The following is a 15059-nucleotide window of genomic DNA, read 5'->3' as shown; positions in this document are numbered from 1 at the left end:
TTACCGCTAATTTCGAGGGGGCTGTTGAATTTCCTCCAGAGGAACTGTGGTCCAGACATCTCCTGCAAGAGAGGGGGAGATGTCAGTGGTGGGGAAGGGGATGGGGGGACCCAGGTACCCCAGAGGCTGCCTGTCCACTACTTTAAAGTGAGCCCCCTCCAGAGGGGAGGTGAATGCCTGAGCACAGAGAAGCAGCACAGGGCTCTTGGAGTGCCCAGAGGAGGGAGAGCTGTCAGAGCGATGGGCTGCGGCCATGGCACCGCTTTCTGCCCATATATTGAAAGCTCTAGGCTTGGCACAGAGAGAAAATCTGCACCGAGGGACTGGGCAGACATGGGAGATGGAGTACAGCATGTGCTTGGACAGCCTCACCCTGCCTTGTCTGCATGTTCACTTCTCCTGTTTAGCCTAAACTGATCTAAGGTGAGCAAAAAAGGCAGCACAGTGCCATGTCAGGAACCCTGATGACCCACGATTATAAAAATCAGTATGGAAATGCAGGAGTGGAGTCCCACACTGTGCACAGGCTCAGAGGCAAGAGAGCGAGTGCTTCAGCAGTGCCACAGTGATCCCGTGGAGCTTTCCCCCTTCCCACCCCTGAGAAGGGCATGAGGGAGCGCGGAGGAGTCCCGAAATACACCATCCTCCCTTCATATGTGTGTAAGGAATATGTGCCTAGGGAAGGTGGCGATGAAGGAGCGAGCACAGACCCCTCAGGACTGGGACGATCCTGCCCAGCACTCACCTGCCCGCTCTTCTTCCTTGCCTTTTCCACAGACTTCACGGTCAGCCCTGCCGCGGACAGAGCTGCAATTCGAGACTCGATGTCTGATATCTTTAAGGAGAGAAAAAAAAATAAACAAAACCCCCACGGGCAGGGCCTGGAAGACTCCCAGCCAGCTCTATTTGCTGCCACCAGCTCCTGGGGCTGCCCTCACCTCGCTCTCTGCCTGCTGCACCCGAGCGGCTGCCGAGGCCACTTTGTCCTCCAGCTCTGACAGCTCCGAGTCGGTCGTGCCGCCGTGCTGAGCCCCTTCCTCAAGCTCCACGAGGGTCGTCTCAAGCTGGTACGTCTTCCCAGCAGTCAGGTACACCTGAAACGCAAGAAAAAAACAATCCACAACGTTGCAAGTTAACCTTCCTCCTCTTGAGCCCCAGACACAACAGCTCCTGCCGCTGTTTTATGACTGCCTTCCTGCCTTGCAGCACTGACAGCACCACTCCGTTCCGGCAGGGCTTTTCATCTCATTTCCTCCCTTCCCGAGGCTTTTTGAGAGCAATTACCAACCGGGTGAAACAGCAAAAGGCTCGAGCTGGATACAAGAAGGAGCAAAACTCCGTGACCCCCTCGAGTAGCATCAGCATCCTCATGCCATGAGCCCAGAGGGGAGGCAGGCACCTGCGACCAGGCGTGGGCTGCCACGTCCCACGGGAACAAGCTGGGAAGGAGAAAAATTGATGCTCCAAATCTGGTCCTTCTTTTTTAAGGGTGTTTGTGTGGCTGGGTTGCTTGGGAGCAAGGTCAGGATTTGGGGGTTTGGTTTTGAGCAGCTTTGCACAGGAACTGCTCCAGGTATGCAGAAATGATGCCAGGCCCAGGCAGGGAAACACACGCATGTGGAGCACAGCACGGCACCGAGATGAGCTACGGGGTGTGGAACAGGGATGCGCGGCCGTTACGGGAAGCAACGTGTTGACTTTGCTGTTTAGATAAGAGGGTGAGAGGAGCACAACTATCTCCCCTAATAAAACCATGGCTTTTACTGCCACTTACCTCCTCCTTGGCTACTGCAAGGATGCGAGTCCAAGCAACGCAATTTAGGAGACATTAATTTGTCCACACGCATTGACATAAGAGGACCAAGTGGGTTTTGGCCACCATTTTGCTGAACAATCCCCAAACTTTGATACTGCTAATGCACATCCAGCTCCCCCAGTTCTATTTTTTTCTCCATTTTTGTCATGGGCCGAGAGCATGGGTCCCTCACACTGCTTCCACCTTTCTCCTTGGCAGCTCCTCCCCATTTTACATGGGAGGATCACGGGATCTTCATATACATATGGGGAACACACAGGCAACCTCTCCGATTCCTTAGTGTGCTGGCTAAACAAGAAATCTGGGAGGCTCTCTGCATTCCCACCCTGCTCCCAGAAAACTCTTGGGAACCTTACATTTTCTTCCAACTCACGGTACGCTTCGGCCAGCCCTTTCCCATCTTCCAGGCTGGGACGCTGCCCTCCGAGGGGGGCACAGGGCCCATTGCACTGGCTCTCTCCATGCACCGACTCACAGACCGCTTTCTCCGTGGCGTTTATGGCTCTCAGGACTTCGGCCGTGATTTCGCTCAAAGCCTGAGCCGACGACCTCTGCGAATGCCCAGCACAGCCAAAGCGGAGGGAGAGGAGGAGGAAGAAGAAAGGGGTAAAAAAAAAAAAAAGAAGTTATCATTATTTTAACGTGTGCTGACGGTGTGCGAAACAGCGCGAGAGGGGGTAAAAGGGGTATCAGGCCTTCGGGAGCTGGAGAAAGATGGAGATGAGATAATTAAAGGGCTTGCATTGTTCCTGAAGGGCTCTCCAGCAGAGATGGAAGCGTGGCTAAAACAGAGCTTTGATCTCAGCTCATGCTTCTTTGGGGATGGTGTGACAAAGGGAATCACCTCGAAACGCGGGTGGGGAGCTGCCATTAGCACAGAGCTGCTGCCGGGCAGGCTCCCCGCGGCGCAGGAAGGCTTCAGAAAGGTTCCCAAGGGACCTTTCCTTGCCTGGAAGCAATGCCATGGAGCTGTCAGACTGCCAAAGCGTCCGGCCACCTGAAGGTGTTACAGGAGGGGAGGACAACAGCTCTGACTTACAGCTTTACTCCTCCGGGGAAACCCATGACATTCTCTTACCCTTTTTCCTCCCAGGATGGCTGGTTCTGATGCTGCACTGGAAAAGTGTGAGATCTAACATGGCCTTACAGGCCTGAGCATGGATGTCAATAACAAAAAAAGAAAAGTATTGCATTGCCACATGGCCAGAACTTGGGGCTCGTGTCCTCTCTTCCCACCCCAAGGAGCGCTGACAGCAGTAACGCTTGTAAGCGCTGCCTGCATTAGCCCCGTCGCTTGATCAGTCAGAAAGCACGTAAAATAAAATAGACCGAAAAAAAAATAGACCGAAGAAGCTCATCATCTCTCTCTCGGCTGATAATTCCCTAGAAACCAAGGAGATTGGGGTGATGTGTGCGCTGAAGACAAAGACAAACAGTTTTGTTTACAGCCGCACGGATTTCCAGGCAAGCCGCTCTGCGGAAAACCAGCCCGCTCCGTCCTGCTGGCACTTTTATCATTTTACGGTGCCTTCACTGTGCGGCGCCGAGCTTCACGTTTTCCCCTAGGAATGCCTGCTTTTACCGCAGCCTTCCCCCATTAGAAGACTTCTTCCCAACTACACAGGAGACTTGCACAAAAAAAACTCAGAATTAAGCAAAATCCAAACCTGGCTCTCAACTGAGAGGGTGCTGATGTTAATTAGGGCTCGTGCCCACCACTGATAAATGTACTCTGAGTTCTGGTCTGATAACTGCAGATCAAGTTTCTTTCACATCATCACTTTGTTTTCTAACAAGAGACACCCTCATAAATACCTCTAACAAACAAAAGGAAAGTGTAAGGAAGGTTGCTGTTAAAAAAAAATCTATGCTGCCACAGCCTCTAACCCAAACTGCTCCATCTACACGTCACTGCAGTCATTTCGAACCCAATGTCCCACAAACGTATTTCATGTTTTTTGCTCTAAGTGTTACCGTGATGCAAAAAAGCTGAATTTTTGTTTCCCTTGGCAGGTTTGCTTTTACTTGGGCTGTTGTAACTCAGCTGGGTCTCTGCTTCGGAGCTGAGCTGGGTGACTTCTGTGTTGCCCGCCTGACCCCACTGAGATGAGTGTGCCGGTATCCTCCCTGCTTCAGGGCTGCCTTTTCGGCAAAAAGTAGCAGAATTTAGGGCAGATCCAGAGAATCTGGGCTTCAATTTAAGAGGCACCAAATGGTCTCTCCTCCTGTTGCTGGCAGCAGGAGGCGATGGGAGGCAGCACAGTGCTCTAAGTGCAGGTGACACTGACCCAGTAGAGTGGAATTGGGACCCAAAATTTTGATTTGGGAGGTGTGGGATGAAACAAGAGGCACCTTGTAATGGTGCAAGGGAGGAAGGAACCAAATGTGGAGCCCAGAACAGCACAGGTAGGAGGGCACAGATCACCTTTCGAGCCTCACTGGCCATGTCATCGCTGGAGGAACTCATCTCTGGTTTCTTCACTCCTGTCTTTTCTTCACGCTCCTCTTCTTCGGAGGAAACTTCTTTGTCGCTGATGTTGCTGGCTAGCTCCTGCAGCTTCCTCTTCAGCTGCTCCTCCTCGGCGTTGGGATCGAGCTGGGGCTCTGGGTCTGGAGACTGAAAGGACAGCAGGGAAGGGACAGAAGGGACCTGTGTAAATGCACGGTTCTACCATGGGGACAAGGGTGTGCGTCTGGCTCCAGACACTCTCACCAAGACCAGCCGGGCATCCAGCACCAAAGGGGATCAGGAGCGCCCCGTGCCTACATCCCCCAGGCCTGCCCACCACCTCCTTCACCGAGCACAGGCGGTGGGGAGCAAAACAGTAAGTTTAGGCTGTCCTCCTCAAAATAAATACCATATGGGGCCCATGGGGAGCATTTCACAACAACCCGAAGATCCACCAGGTTAAGAGAAGCAGCCGTGCGAACCAGCATCCCCCTAGGGAGCCTGGCTGTACTGCATCAGAGCCCCTAGGTGCTCCGGTTTGCAATGAGAAAACAGGCAGCACGTTTTCCCATAGGACAGAGGGCGTATTTCCACGCGGCCCTGTTATTACACACGATTCATTTTACCCGAAGAAGAAACCCATTAAACTCGCAGCAGTTAGAAGGGATCTCTGGAAGTTACTGAACTCACTGTCCCTCGAGTGAAGACGGGAATACAATTACCTGCATCATACCTGATGGCTTTTGTCTAAGCTGTTCTTAACAGCCTCGAATAATGGCATCTGCAGCAGGCAACCTTTCTCCCAGGCAACCTATTCCAGGGCCCTGCTATCCTTTCTGCTAGAAAGCTTCCCTTAATAGTTAACCCGAAGCTGTCCTGCGGCAGCTTACACCCATGACCTCTACCCCGATCTGCCGCAGACACGGAAACAAAGCTTTACTTCTCCCTGAAGCACCTTTCTACCTGCTTGGATACTTCTGTTCCCCTCACCCCTATCTTTTCTTTCCTGGGGTTAAACCACTTGGCATTTAAAGAATCCCATATATAATTTTTTCTAGACCTCAGACCATTCTAGGTGTTCTGGTTAGGCGATCAAAGCCATGCTTTGGAGGTTTTGCTGATGGCTGCAGCTCTGCCAGCCTGGTGACACCTGCAGACATGCACACCTCCTACTCTGCAGGTCGGATTTACCGACAGAAACACTGAATGTCTGTTCCCGTTAAGAATTTGAGAGAGAATAAGAAATTGTATTGTTTTTTAGATGCCTGGGGGACTTCTCTGCAATTATCACTACTGAGCCATTCGTGGCCAGGGCACCTCATCCTAACGGGTTCACATGAAGGAAAAGAGAAGCACACAGTCTAAAGTTAGAAACCCCAAATCAATGTGAAGTGGCCTATGTTTTCACAGATTCTACATTGCTGCCCAACTTTAACTTAATTTAGCTGCTTTCTTCTGAGACTGATGGCATAGTAAGACAAGGGCAGGCCAGAGGAGATACAGAAATCCTTCTTGCCTCTGCTCTCTTACTCTAAATATTCTTGAAATTAGCATTTAATAGAGAACCAAAGCAAAACCCAGTTGTTTTCCTTGTGCAGAAAGGGCAGGGAAGGCAGGAGCTTGCATGGGGACCAGCTGATAGGAGGGGAAGGGATGGGCACCATCCACATTTTCTCCCCAGCTTTGCCCTGTTACCTCGGCAGAGCGCACCAGGATTTTTTCCTCCAAGCGGTTCAGCATGCGTTCGATTGCAGACATGCGTTTGTTGAGCTCATGAATCTAGAGGAAAGAAGAGAGAAAAGGAGTAGAGGACAGAGCCGCCGCCACTGCTAGGACGGTGGGAACACAGCCCAAGGCACATGCAACCAGCAGAACAAAAAGAGCAAGGCACCACCACCACGGGCTCCCCAAAGAAGTCACAGCAGGAGAGGAGGTTTGCAGAAGGGTTTACCCCATATGTCACTAAAATAAATATAATAAACTATAATAAACGCTCACCACCGGCCCCAGAGTGTCCCTTGATGTCCAGAGGCATCAGGATGTGACACAGCCAACTCTCTTCCCACCATTTTTGTACTGCCCCAAATTCAACTCAACATCAGTTTTCACTCCCTGCTATGACATTTTTCATGCAGCTAGTACCCCACCATCCCCTGCTGAATACAGCACTGGGAGAGGAAGACGAAGGGAAGAAGGAATTTCCCATCAAAAAATTCCAGATAGAAAATGTAAAACTGAAAGTTTTCCCCAAAATGCTTTGAAATTTTCTCACTTCTCAATGCTTTATCAAGATTCTTGCCCCTCTTTTCTCCCTTCCTCTTCCAGATGAAAAAGTGACCAGGAGAGGAGTCAGACAGACAAAATTCTGGAAATCAAAGAGAAATTGCTTTCTATGCTCAAGAGCCATGACAAATTTCTGTGGTTAAATCACTGCAAACATAAAAGGAAACTTTTTTTTCCTTCTTCCTTTAGAAATAGAAGTTTTGCTTTCTTCCAAAACAAGTCTTCGTCCTTTGATCAAAACAAATAAAATACAAATGATGAAAAATATTGCCCGTTTTACATAGATAAAACGCCACCTTCCACATTACTCGTGCTCTGAGTGGCTGCCTCCCATTCAAAAGGGAGCGAGCAGTAAATGCAATGAGTAAATGCAGCAACAAAGGGATGCGAGGGCTTTGCTTTGTTTTTATAACATTTCCATCCTCTCACTGAGTTTTTGTGCTTGCTGGTGTTTGATTAATTAGATCCTCACAACAGCTTGGAGAGATTGCATCTGCTTAAGTGAAGATGAATATAAAAACCTGACACTGGGGAGAGCAGAGCACGGTAATTACCGTCCTGGATTGAATGCATCCTCAAGCAGCATTAAGCCTCCAGGCAGGAAGCAATCCAGTCCAGCTGTAAGTGGTTTCTTGGTACTGTTGGGCCTGACTCTTGTGCCACTCCGGTGACAATGAGAGGTCTGCGATGGACCATAAAGCTCAGAAGAGGAGACCAACGTGAACCGAGCACCTGGTGCTACCTGCGCTATCCATACCGCGGCAGTTCGGGGAGGTCAGAGCATAATGCAGGGCTTGCTATTAACAAGAACAGGAGCTGAAGAGCTTTTTTTCACACTTCCTCACAAGCCAGGCTGGTTCCTATGCCTGATGCTCACTGTGCAACACAAGGTGCACCCCTTGGGGTGCATCCCCACCCTACATGACAAAGGCTGCTGAACCCTGATCTCTGTTAAAAAGCTTAAATGAACAAACCAAAATAAATCACAGCCCATAAGCAAGACATCAGCTAGGGCAAATGGCATTTTTTCCAGAGAGTGAAGACAGGTTATTTTAGCAGAGGTGTTGCCTCCAGCCTCTCAGCTAACCAGGAGACATCTGGGAGAGACCCAAGACACCTAACAGAAGCTTTAGGTAAAGATGAAGGAGTCAGATTGTAGGAATCAGAGGAAAAGCAGCCTAAGACTGACATCAGAGCTTTGGAAATCCAGAGTTAAGATCCCTTTAAATCCACTAGAATGGCTTTTGGGGAGAGACCCAAGCAGTAAAAAAGTTGGTTTTCCTTGTGGTTTGGTCCTGTTCAGGACCAAGACCTGGGCCTCTGCTGAAACCGAATGTTTTTGTGTGGGAATGAGTTTTTCCCAGCTCAGGGCTTCTTTTCAAGTCTCATCAGATTTAAGAGTTGTTTTTTGTTTTGGATTTTATTTCAACACCTGCAGCTCCTGGAGTCGTAGGACTAGTGACCAGTCTCTGGTTTTGTTACCAGAAAATTTAAGTTTCTTCTGTTAGGGACTGAAAAGCATGCTCCTGCCAGAGTTAAAGCAAAAGAGATCTTCAGATCAAACACATTTTGATGAACTTGCACCCAAAGCAGTTGTAGCGAAGAGGGTTTTCATCTGTGGGGTGGAAGTGACACAGGACAAAGAGATGTGCTCTCCATCTCTCGAAGCCTTCAAAAGACAACAAGGTGTCTGTCAGGAAAACATTGCCTTTGAAGCAACAGGCTATGGGATGCGATACAGGATTAACTCGTGTTCATAAAGATGCTTCTGGACCCTACAAGGCACAGTCTTGAACCACCAGCTGGGAGCCATCTAGCACTGAAACCTGCATTTTCCTCCCTGCCTGCTGTGGAATTGCAAACTAGCTCCGAGTTTTGAAAGATGTTCTCTCTTCTTTGGGCTTGTACCTGGCCTCTCCTGGGCCAACAGTGACAGCAACACGTGTGTTGTTCCAAAGTTAATGGGCCAGCATGGAGCCTGGTTTCTTCCTGCTGGGCCAGGGGAAGGCTCTGCGGGACGTGGTTGCTAGCTGTAAATGCATCAGCAGCATAAAGGGCAGGAAGGATGAAGAGCTATTTAAGCTAATGAATGGTGTTGGCATAAGAACAAATGGGGCTGAATTGGGAATTAGAAGATGTCTCATAACCATTAGGGTGACGAGGTGCCACAGCAGCCTTCATACTGGTGTGATGGAGCAAAACACAGAGCACACCGGACCGCGCTTAAGCAAGGGCTTGCGGAGGCGATGAAGGAAGTCATCTGAAGCACTGGTAGGAATTTGGCCCCATTTCCCCACTGCAAAGCACTGTGCACATTTCATGCCTAACGTACCGTGGCCTCATTAAGGACACCTAGTCCAAGGTTTTTCTATTTACTGGGGACTGAAAAACGGAGCACATTCACTAATTTGGACATACGCTGAGAGAAAGAAAAGGAAAGGAAAGGTTTCTCCCTGCTTAGGTACAGGAAGCATGGTGATAAGGGATGGCTGCAGTTACAGACCCCCTACCCATTGCCAAAAACAGGGTCCAGGATGGCAGAATCACCCCTGTAAGCAGAAACCAGCAAATTTCTTCCCCATATATCTGTGTAGTCAAGCACCAATGTGCATTTTGCTGCTGAAGAGGGCTGAGGGAGGCTTTACCATTCTTACCACCGACCTTTCTCAAAGGTGGCGTCAAGGACTGCAGGTCCTTATTTACAATTAAAACACAAGCTCACAGCCCTTTCGACACCCTTCTGTAGACTGTTCTCCTATTCTCATTCAGGGGAGAGACGTGGCAGGTTGGCCTGACCCAGTCCTGCCGGGGCTGGAACACTCCACACCATGAAAGAAAAGGATCTCAAGGCTGATTACATCTCCAAGCCTCGGCCTGATCATAAAGCCCCGGCACATCTAATTGAAGAAAGGGGACATGCAAAACTATAGGTAGGTTGCAGTTTAATGGGGACAGACTGGAGAATTGACAGCATTGAAGGCAAGCTTGTTACTGCAACAATAGCGTGTACAAAGGGAAACGCCAGCACTTGGCTTTCTCCCAGCCATGGCTGCTGAAGAGGAAAGGCTGGAAGGAGGCCTTGGGAAAGGTCCAGAGTGCTCCTGTGTAAACCTAACGGGGCAGAGAAACCACTCTTCTCCCTCGCCATGAGGGAAGGACGAGCCCTAAATGCACCTCCAGGCCCCAGGCGTGCCCTGCGTGTCATGGCCACCTTCGCAGGTCCCCACAGCACAGGGGGCAGAGCGGGGCCTTGGGCCTTCGTCTCGCTGGTGCCACCCGGCTGTGACAAGAGGACAAGCCAGCTCCTAGGTCATCCCCCATCCCACCACCCTGCTTGGCAAAGTGTAATGGCCACACTCCTTGCTCCCCTGGATCCTTAAGACAGAAGGATCCAGAGCATGCAGGGAGCTACAATCCCTTTTGGGCCCGCACCTGGCAGGCGCCAATGCCAAACTGCACCTCTGCGGAAGGGGGCAATGATTTTGTGCAAATTTATTGTGTGTTTTGTGGTTACTTGTGGGTCTGCTTCACCTCTGAGCCACACCTGGCAGATAACAAGCGTGGTTTCTGGCAACAGAGGCTTGGCCACAGCCGTGGTCTCACAAGGGGCTCTGCAGCCTGCTCAATACCTGGTTTCCCGAGTGGCTGATGTTCTCCTGGGAAGAGGCTCTGCTCCGGCGTTTCACATGGTGCGGCAGGTAGGAAGGGACCTTCTGGGCTCCATTCACATCCTCATCAGAGGTGTCCATGTCTGCAGAGTACGGGGACCGGGGCTGCTCGCCCCAGGGGCTGCCTTTTGGAGAGAGAAGGCTTCAGTAAAAAGATCCCAGAGATTCATACGAACTCCTGGACATCAGTCCCATCCCTAAGACAAACAAATAACCAGTCCCTTCTCCAGGTTACTCTTTCTGTCCTTTGTCGGTGTTGCAAGTAGGGCTGCTGAGATGGAGCTGGGAACAAGGAGCATCATCCTTGCCCGCTCATGCCCCAAACAGCTGTGCCCTAAACCAAAAACTGACAGTGCCTTTTCGATTTTGTGGCAGTCCAGGTTTGGACACAGCCTTTCCTTCATTCAGGTGCTGGTAAGTTATTTATCTCAGGGGTACCAGCCTAGGAGGAAGCATTTAAAAGAGCAGACCCAACACCTTTTAAAGGAGGATTTCAAATGAGACGAGAACAATTGCGGAAAAGGGAATTAACAAGCCTGAGGGCCCTGCTGACTTAACAGTCCAGAGGGGCTCAGAGTGGGGATTTAAATGGTACAGATTAAGGTTTATCCAGTGTTTCCCAGTGCTCTGGAAGTCAAACACTGGAAAATATAGCCAGGCAGTTTGAGACCCAGAATGATATGTTCCACAGCTGCCTATGCAAATGATGGCATTCAGTCCTCCTGGCTCTGCTGTCACAGCAGGAGACAGTGGTAATAAAAGGCAAATTCTGTGCCCTCATTTGTTAGGGTATTTATAAACCACAGACCCCACAGCCTGCCCGTGCAGCCAGCGACCAGGATTTTGTTGGGGACAAAACCAGCCCATTACAGCCAAATAACTTCAGCTGATTCTTTAGTGAATAAAAAAAAAAAAAAATCAGTCTTGACACTCAAGCCTTTTAGTCACTTTGACGTTGTTCAAAAAGCCATTTGCGTTTTGGTCCAACTGCTCTTTCAGCCACCTTTCCCCAGAAGGAGAGAGGAGGAGTCCAGCCCCACACACCTACCAGGTTTTGTATTTCTTTCCAGGCTCCTTCTCCGTGAATTGATGGTGAGATGAACCTCTGTGCTGAAGAGCTGCTCTGGAGGGCTTGGGTGCTGTTCCTGTTCTTGCAAGATGTGGTGGAAGACCGCTGCCAGACCTGCTTCCTCCACCCTGTGCTCTTGGGGGGCATCTTCAGCCGAGCTGGGGAAACCTGGGAAGGACTGAGAGGCAAGGATTGCTGTTGGGCTGCTGCCAGTGGGGGCTCCTCTCCCTTTCCTAGCAATTCCTGGCTTTGTCCTCCAATACATGCATGGGCTGATCTTTTATAATGCCAGTTTTTAACAACCCAGCTTAAAGGCCTCTTAACCTTGCTGCTCAAAACTGAGCAATACTTAGGATCACTGCCAGGGGGCACTGTTAATTTTTATGAGAAATAGGTATAGAGTCCCTGAAGCTAGGCAGGAAAAACCTTGGTCCCCGAGATCCACTTTTTTAAAACACTGTGCCCTTTTGCTTACTAAAATAATAACGAGCTTCTGCTCCACAAATAGTCTGCAAATGATAAATTGGATTCAGATCATCTTGGCAGAGGTCAGCCCTCCCTAAATGTTAAATCCTGCAGCACAAGGGCAGGTTTAGATAACGAAAGAATGAATCTACTTCCTTTCCCCAAACTCGTATCAATTTATGTGGAATTGTGTGGATTGCCTTTTTGTTTGTCTGTTTTAAAGCCTTTGTTACATGTCTCAGAACATCTTAGCTCTAGCTAGGAGCAGAGTTTAAATTATCACAGCCTGGGGTCAGGCACCCGGGTGCTAGCACAGCAGGTGTGGGGCCCTGACAACACGGCTCCCTCCAGGGTGCACCGGGCTCCTTTCTATGCCCCTCTTGCGGGGCTGACACTCAAACCCTACGTCCCCAGTGCCACCACGTGGGAAAAACAGCTCCAGACTAGATGGTATGATGGGAGAGCCGGCTGTTTTTTTTTTTTTTTTTTTTTCTGTCCCTTGACTAGTGAATGTTCTGTTTCCAAAAGCTAGCGGGAAATTAGAGTGTCCCATAGCCCTAGAACAACACAAGGAAACAGCTGCCTGCAGAGATCAGCTGAGGGATCTGAAGGGAGAGATGCAGAAAATCTCTTGGTATCTCATATGACTGATCATCCCACTCCGCTCAGTTGTCCTAACTTGGCAAAGGACTTGGGATGGGAGAGGATACAGCAAGGCTCTAGGGAGGATCGGCACCGCTGCCTCTCAGAACCACCAAGCAGCTGCAAGGCTGGCCGAGGAGGTGGCAGAGGAGTTGAGGAGGAGGAGAGGCAGAAGAGCAACCCCACCACCCCCCCAGTACCTGGAAGCCATCAGGGCTGATTGGTGCTGGAGAAAGCTGCGCAGACTGGCGGCGAGACTGGGAAGAGTACTCCGAGTCCAGTTCGAAATCAAAGGGATGGACAGACAGAAGGCGCTTTGCCTTGCGCATCTTAGCATGGAAAGTGCGAGAAAGGAGAACTCAGCATGAACCACAGCTGGTCCTGAAGAAAACGATCCTCGTCTCCTCAGTCTGCCTGAATCTGTGCACAGGCCAAGGTGAGGCTCATGATTTTTCTGGAGAATATTTGGGTCTCAGGATTGTCCTGTTTCCAAGGAGCCGGGTGTACAGGACAGCACGCGCTTATACTGGAGTCAAGGAAAAGCAGGCTCCTGATTTCCACAGCTCTGGATCAGGACTGTGGCCATCAACAGGCAGAGAGAGACTCTCTCCCGGTTTATAAATGCTCAGTGGGCAAGCTGAGCAATTTGACCCCTCAAAGAAGTCCAGGAGCTGCTCTCGGGTCCTGCAGCACCTCCCTGCCTTCAGCCAGGGATGCTGTGGGTGAGATCTCCCCATGTCTGCGAGGTCTTTGGGTGCCTTGGGGCAGGAGTGGCTTGGACAAGCCCCTAAGACTTCAGAAGGGTAGATGAAAAGTGAAGTACTGAGGGTGTGAAGTGCAGCACATAACCATAGGCTGGAACAATGTGTGTGTAACAGGAGGTATGTAACATTAACAGCATTTCAAAGAAAGATTTCATGCGTACTGCAAGGACAGATACACTTCCTAGCAGGAACAGAAAGCCACCACCACCCCCGGCAGGTCAGCAGCAGTCAAGGGCACAGAGCGAGGCAGAAGGGGTGGCAGAAGGAAAGGCTTACCCTGCTGTAACATTCTGCTTCGGCCCCACGAAGGGCATCGTCTTCATCATTGCTGTCATCCCCAATGCTGCTGGCACGGAGCTGGCATTCACCTGGAGGGAGGAGAGTGGCACGCTGTGCAGGGGCAGCTCAGCACCCTACCCCTGGGGCAGGCAAGTCCCTACCACATCATACCTTGCTTCTCCTCTGGGATGAAGAAGTCCACCCCAGAAACACCTCTCTCAGTTAATTTGGTTTTGGCACACTATGCCAGAGCACAGACATTGCACAAGTAAAAGGGGAGAGGACACAGGATGGGAAGGGACTGGAATTTCTCTCATCCTATCAAAAGGCAAAGTTGACCAACCCTTTCCTCCTAATGAACAAAACCTAAACCCACAAATTCAGTGCGTTTGCCACAAATACAGCCAGCTTTAAGCGTACAACGTAGACGCACTGAGATCGTGATGAGTGCTGGCAAGCTTCAAGTCTGGCTGTAACCAAAAATCCCTGTTGTGTCAGAACCCACCCTTGGGAGCCCCAGGTACACTGCAGGGCAGGAGCCGAGCAGTGGGGAGACGTCCTCCTTGTCCCAGGCACTCCCAGCAGCTCTGCAGCGCACAGCCAGAGGCTGGGAAAAGGAGGAGACAGCAGCAACCTCTCCTGAACTGCAAGCTGCACACTGCAATTCTCTTTCCAACTTACTGTTTATGTCTGGCAGGCTGTAAACTCTGTCGTGAAGACCTAAATGAGAAGAAAAAATGGGAAAAATAAATACATTTTCTCCAGGTCATTTGCACAGAACAAGAGTCAGAGCTGCAGTACACCAGAGTTCTCAGTCTTAACCATCACAAGGCACAGTCATGAAAAGACTTTAGAAGGAACAAAACACGTACTCGGAGACAGAACTTGTAAAAAAAAAATCAAAAAGCTCATTGCCACCACTTCCCCAGTCCTAATGAAACACATCATAGGCTGGGAATGCAGCAGGAGGGGAAGCCACAGCAAACAATTCATCCTCCTTGCACCGTGCTATACTTCTGCAAGCAGCGTCCTGCAAGGATGTTCTTGCTTCCTCAAGGGTCAAGCCTTGTTAACGAAGCAAAGACAAAAAAAAATCACCTGCCTTTGTGAAAAAGAAGGCAGAATCTCAATTTAAAGAAGTCTAAAACATTGTTATCCTCAAACTGGGGTTGGTTTTCCCTAGGATTGTCCTTGCTTTGTGGTCTGATGAATTCTCACACTGTGTAAATTTTTTCTCAGCCCTTTAATTTCGTGTTTGCTGCCTCTATCCTCCATGCTCTTCGTGATATCTCTGCCACGAGTGGTCTGGACAGAAAAACGATTGGACTGACTGAATCAGCTCATATTGATGGTATTTGTGCAGACTTTTCCAGTGCTTCTCATGGTGGGAATAAAGTCCACATTGGCTTTTCAAGGAAATGGACAAAGCAGTGCAGCAGCTGTTTGTATGGCAGCTAGCAGCTATCCAGTAAATAATAGCACATTAACAGCAGCTTTCACCACGTGTTTATACACTGTCAGACCGGTCTCAGAAATCCTGAAGGTCCATGGAGCTCAGAAGAGTACAGAAATTGTGACAGGCAGTTCGCTAATTTTGATACATCTTTGTCTGTGCCAGAGCTCC

The 15059-nt window shown here is 49.9% G+C and overlaps 1 protein-coding gene across 11 annotated transcripts in view; it reads right to left on the bottom strand.

Moving 5' to 3' along the window:
- Positions 1-15059, bottom strand: part of MLPH (melanophilin) — a 30417-nt gene that overhangs the window by 1843 nt on the left and 13515 nt on the right. For all 11 annotated transcript variants that reach the window (XM_083841414.1, XM_083841410.1, XM_083841417.1 and 8 more), the window contains 11 exons: positions 14117-14155; positions 13433-13524; positions 12593-12721; positions 11265-11463; positions 10178-10341; positions 5961-6044; positions 4242-4433; positions 2173-2367; positions 939-1094; positions 746-835; positions 5-62 (listed from right to left, as the gene is read on the bottom strand). In XM_083841414.1, coding sequence (XP_083697540.1) covers positions 5-62; positions 746-835; positions 939-1094; positions 2173-2367; positions 4242-4433; positions 5961-6044; positions 10178-10341; positions 11265-11463; positions 12593-12721; positions 13433-13524; positions 14117-14155 — 1398 coding nt within the window. The remainder of the gene's footprint in view (positions 1-4; positions 63-745; positions 836-938; positions 1095-2172; positions 2368-4241; positions 4434-5960; positions 6045-10177; positions 10342-11264; positions 11464-12592; positions 12722-13432; positions 13525-14116; positions 14156-15059) is intronic.

The sequence above is a fragment of the Anser anser genome (assembly GCF_964211835.1).
Source record: "Anser anser genome assembly, chromosome: 6".
Classification (NCBI taxonomy): domain Eukaryota; kingdom Metazoa; phylum Chordata; class Aves; order Anseriformes; family Anatidae; genus Anser; species Anser anser.
This window is presented reverse-complemented; position numbering and strand designations above follow the sequence as displayed.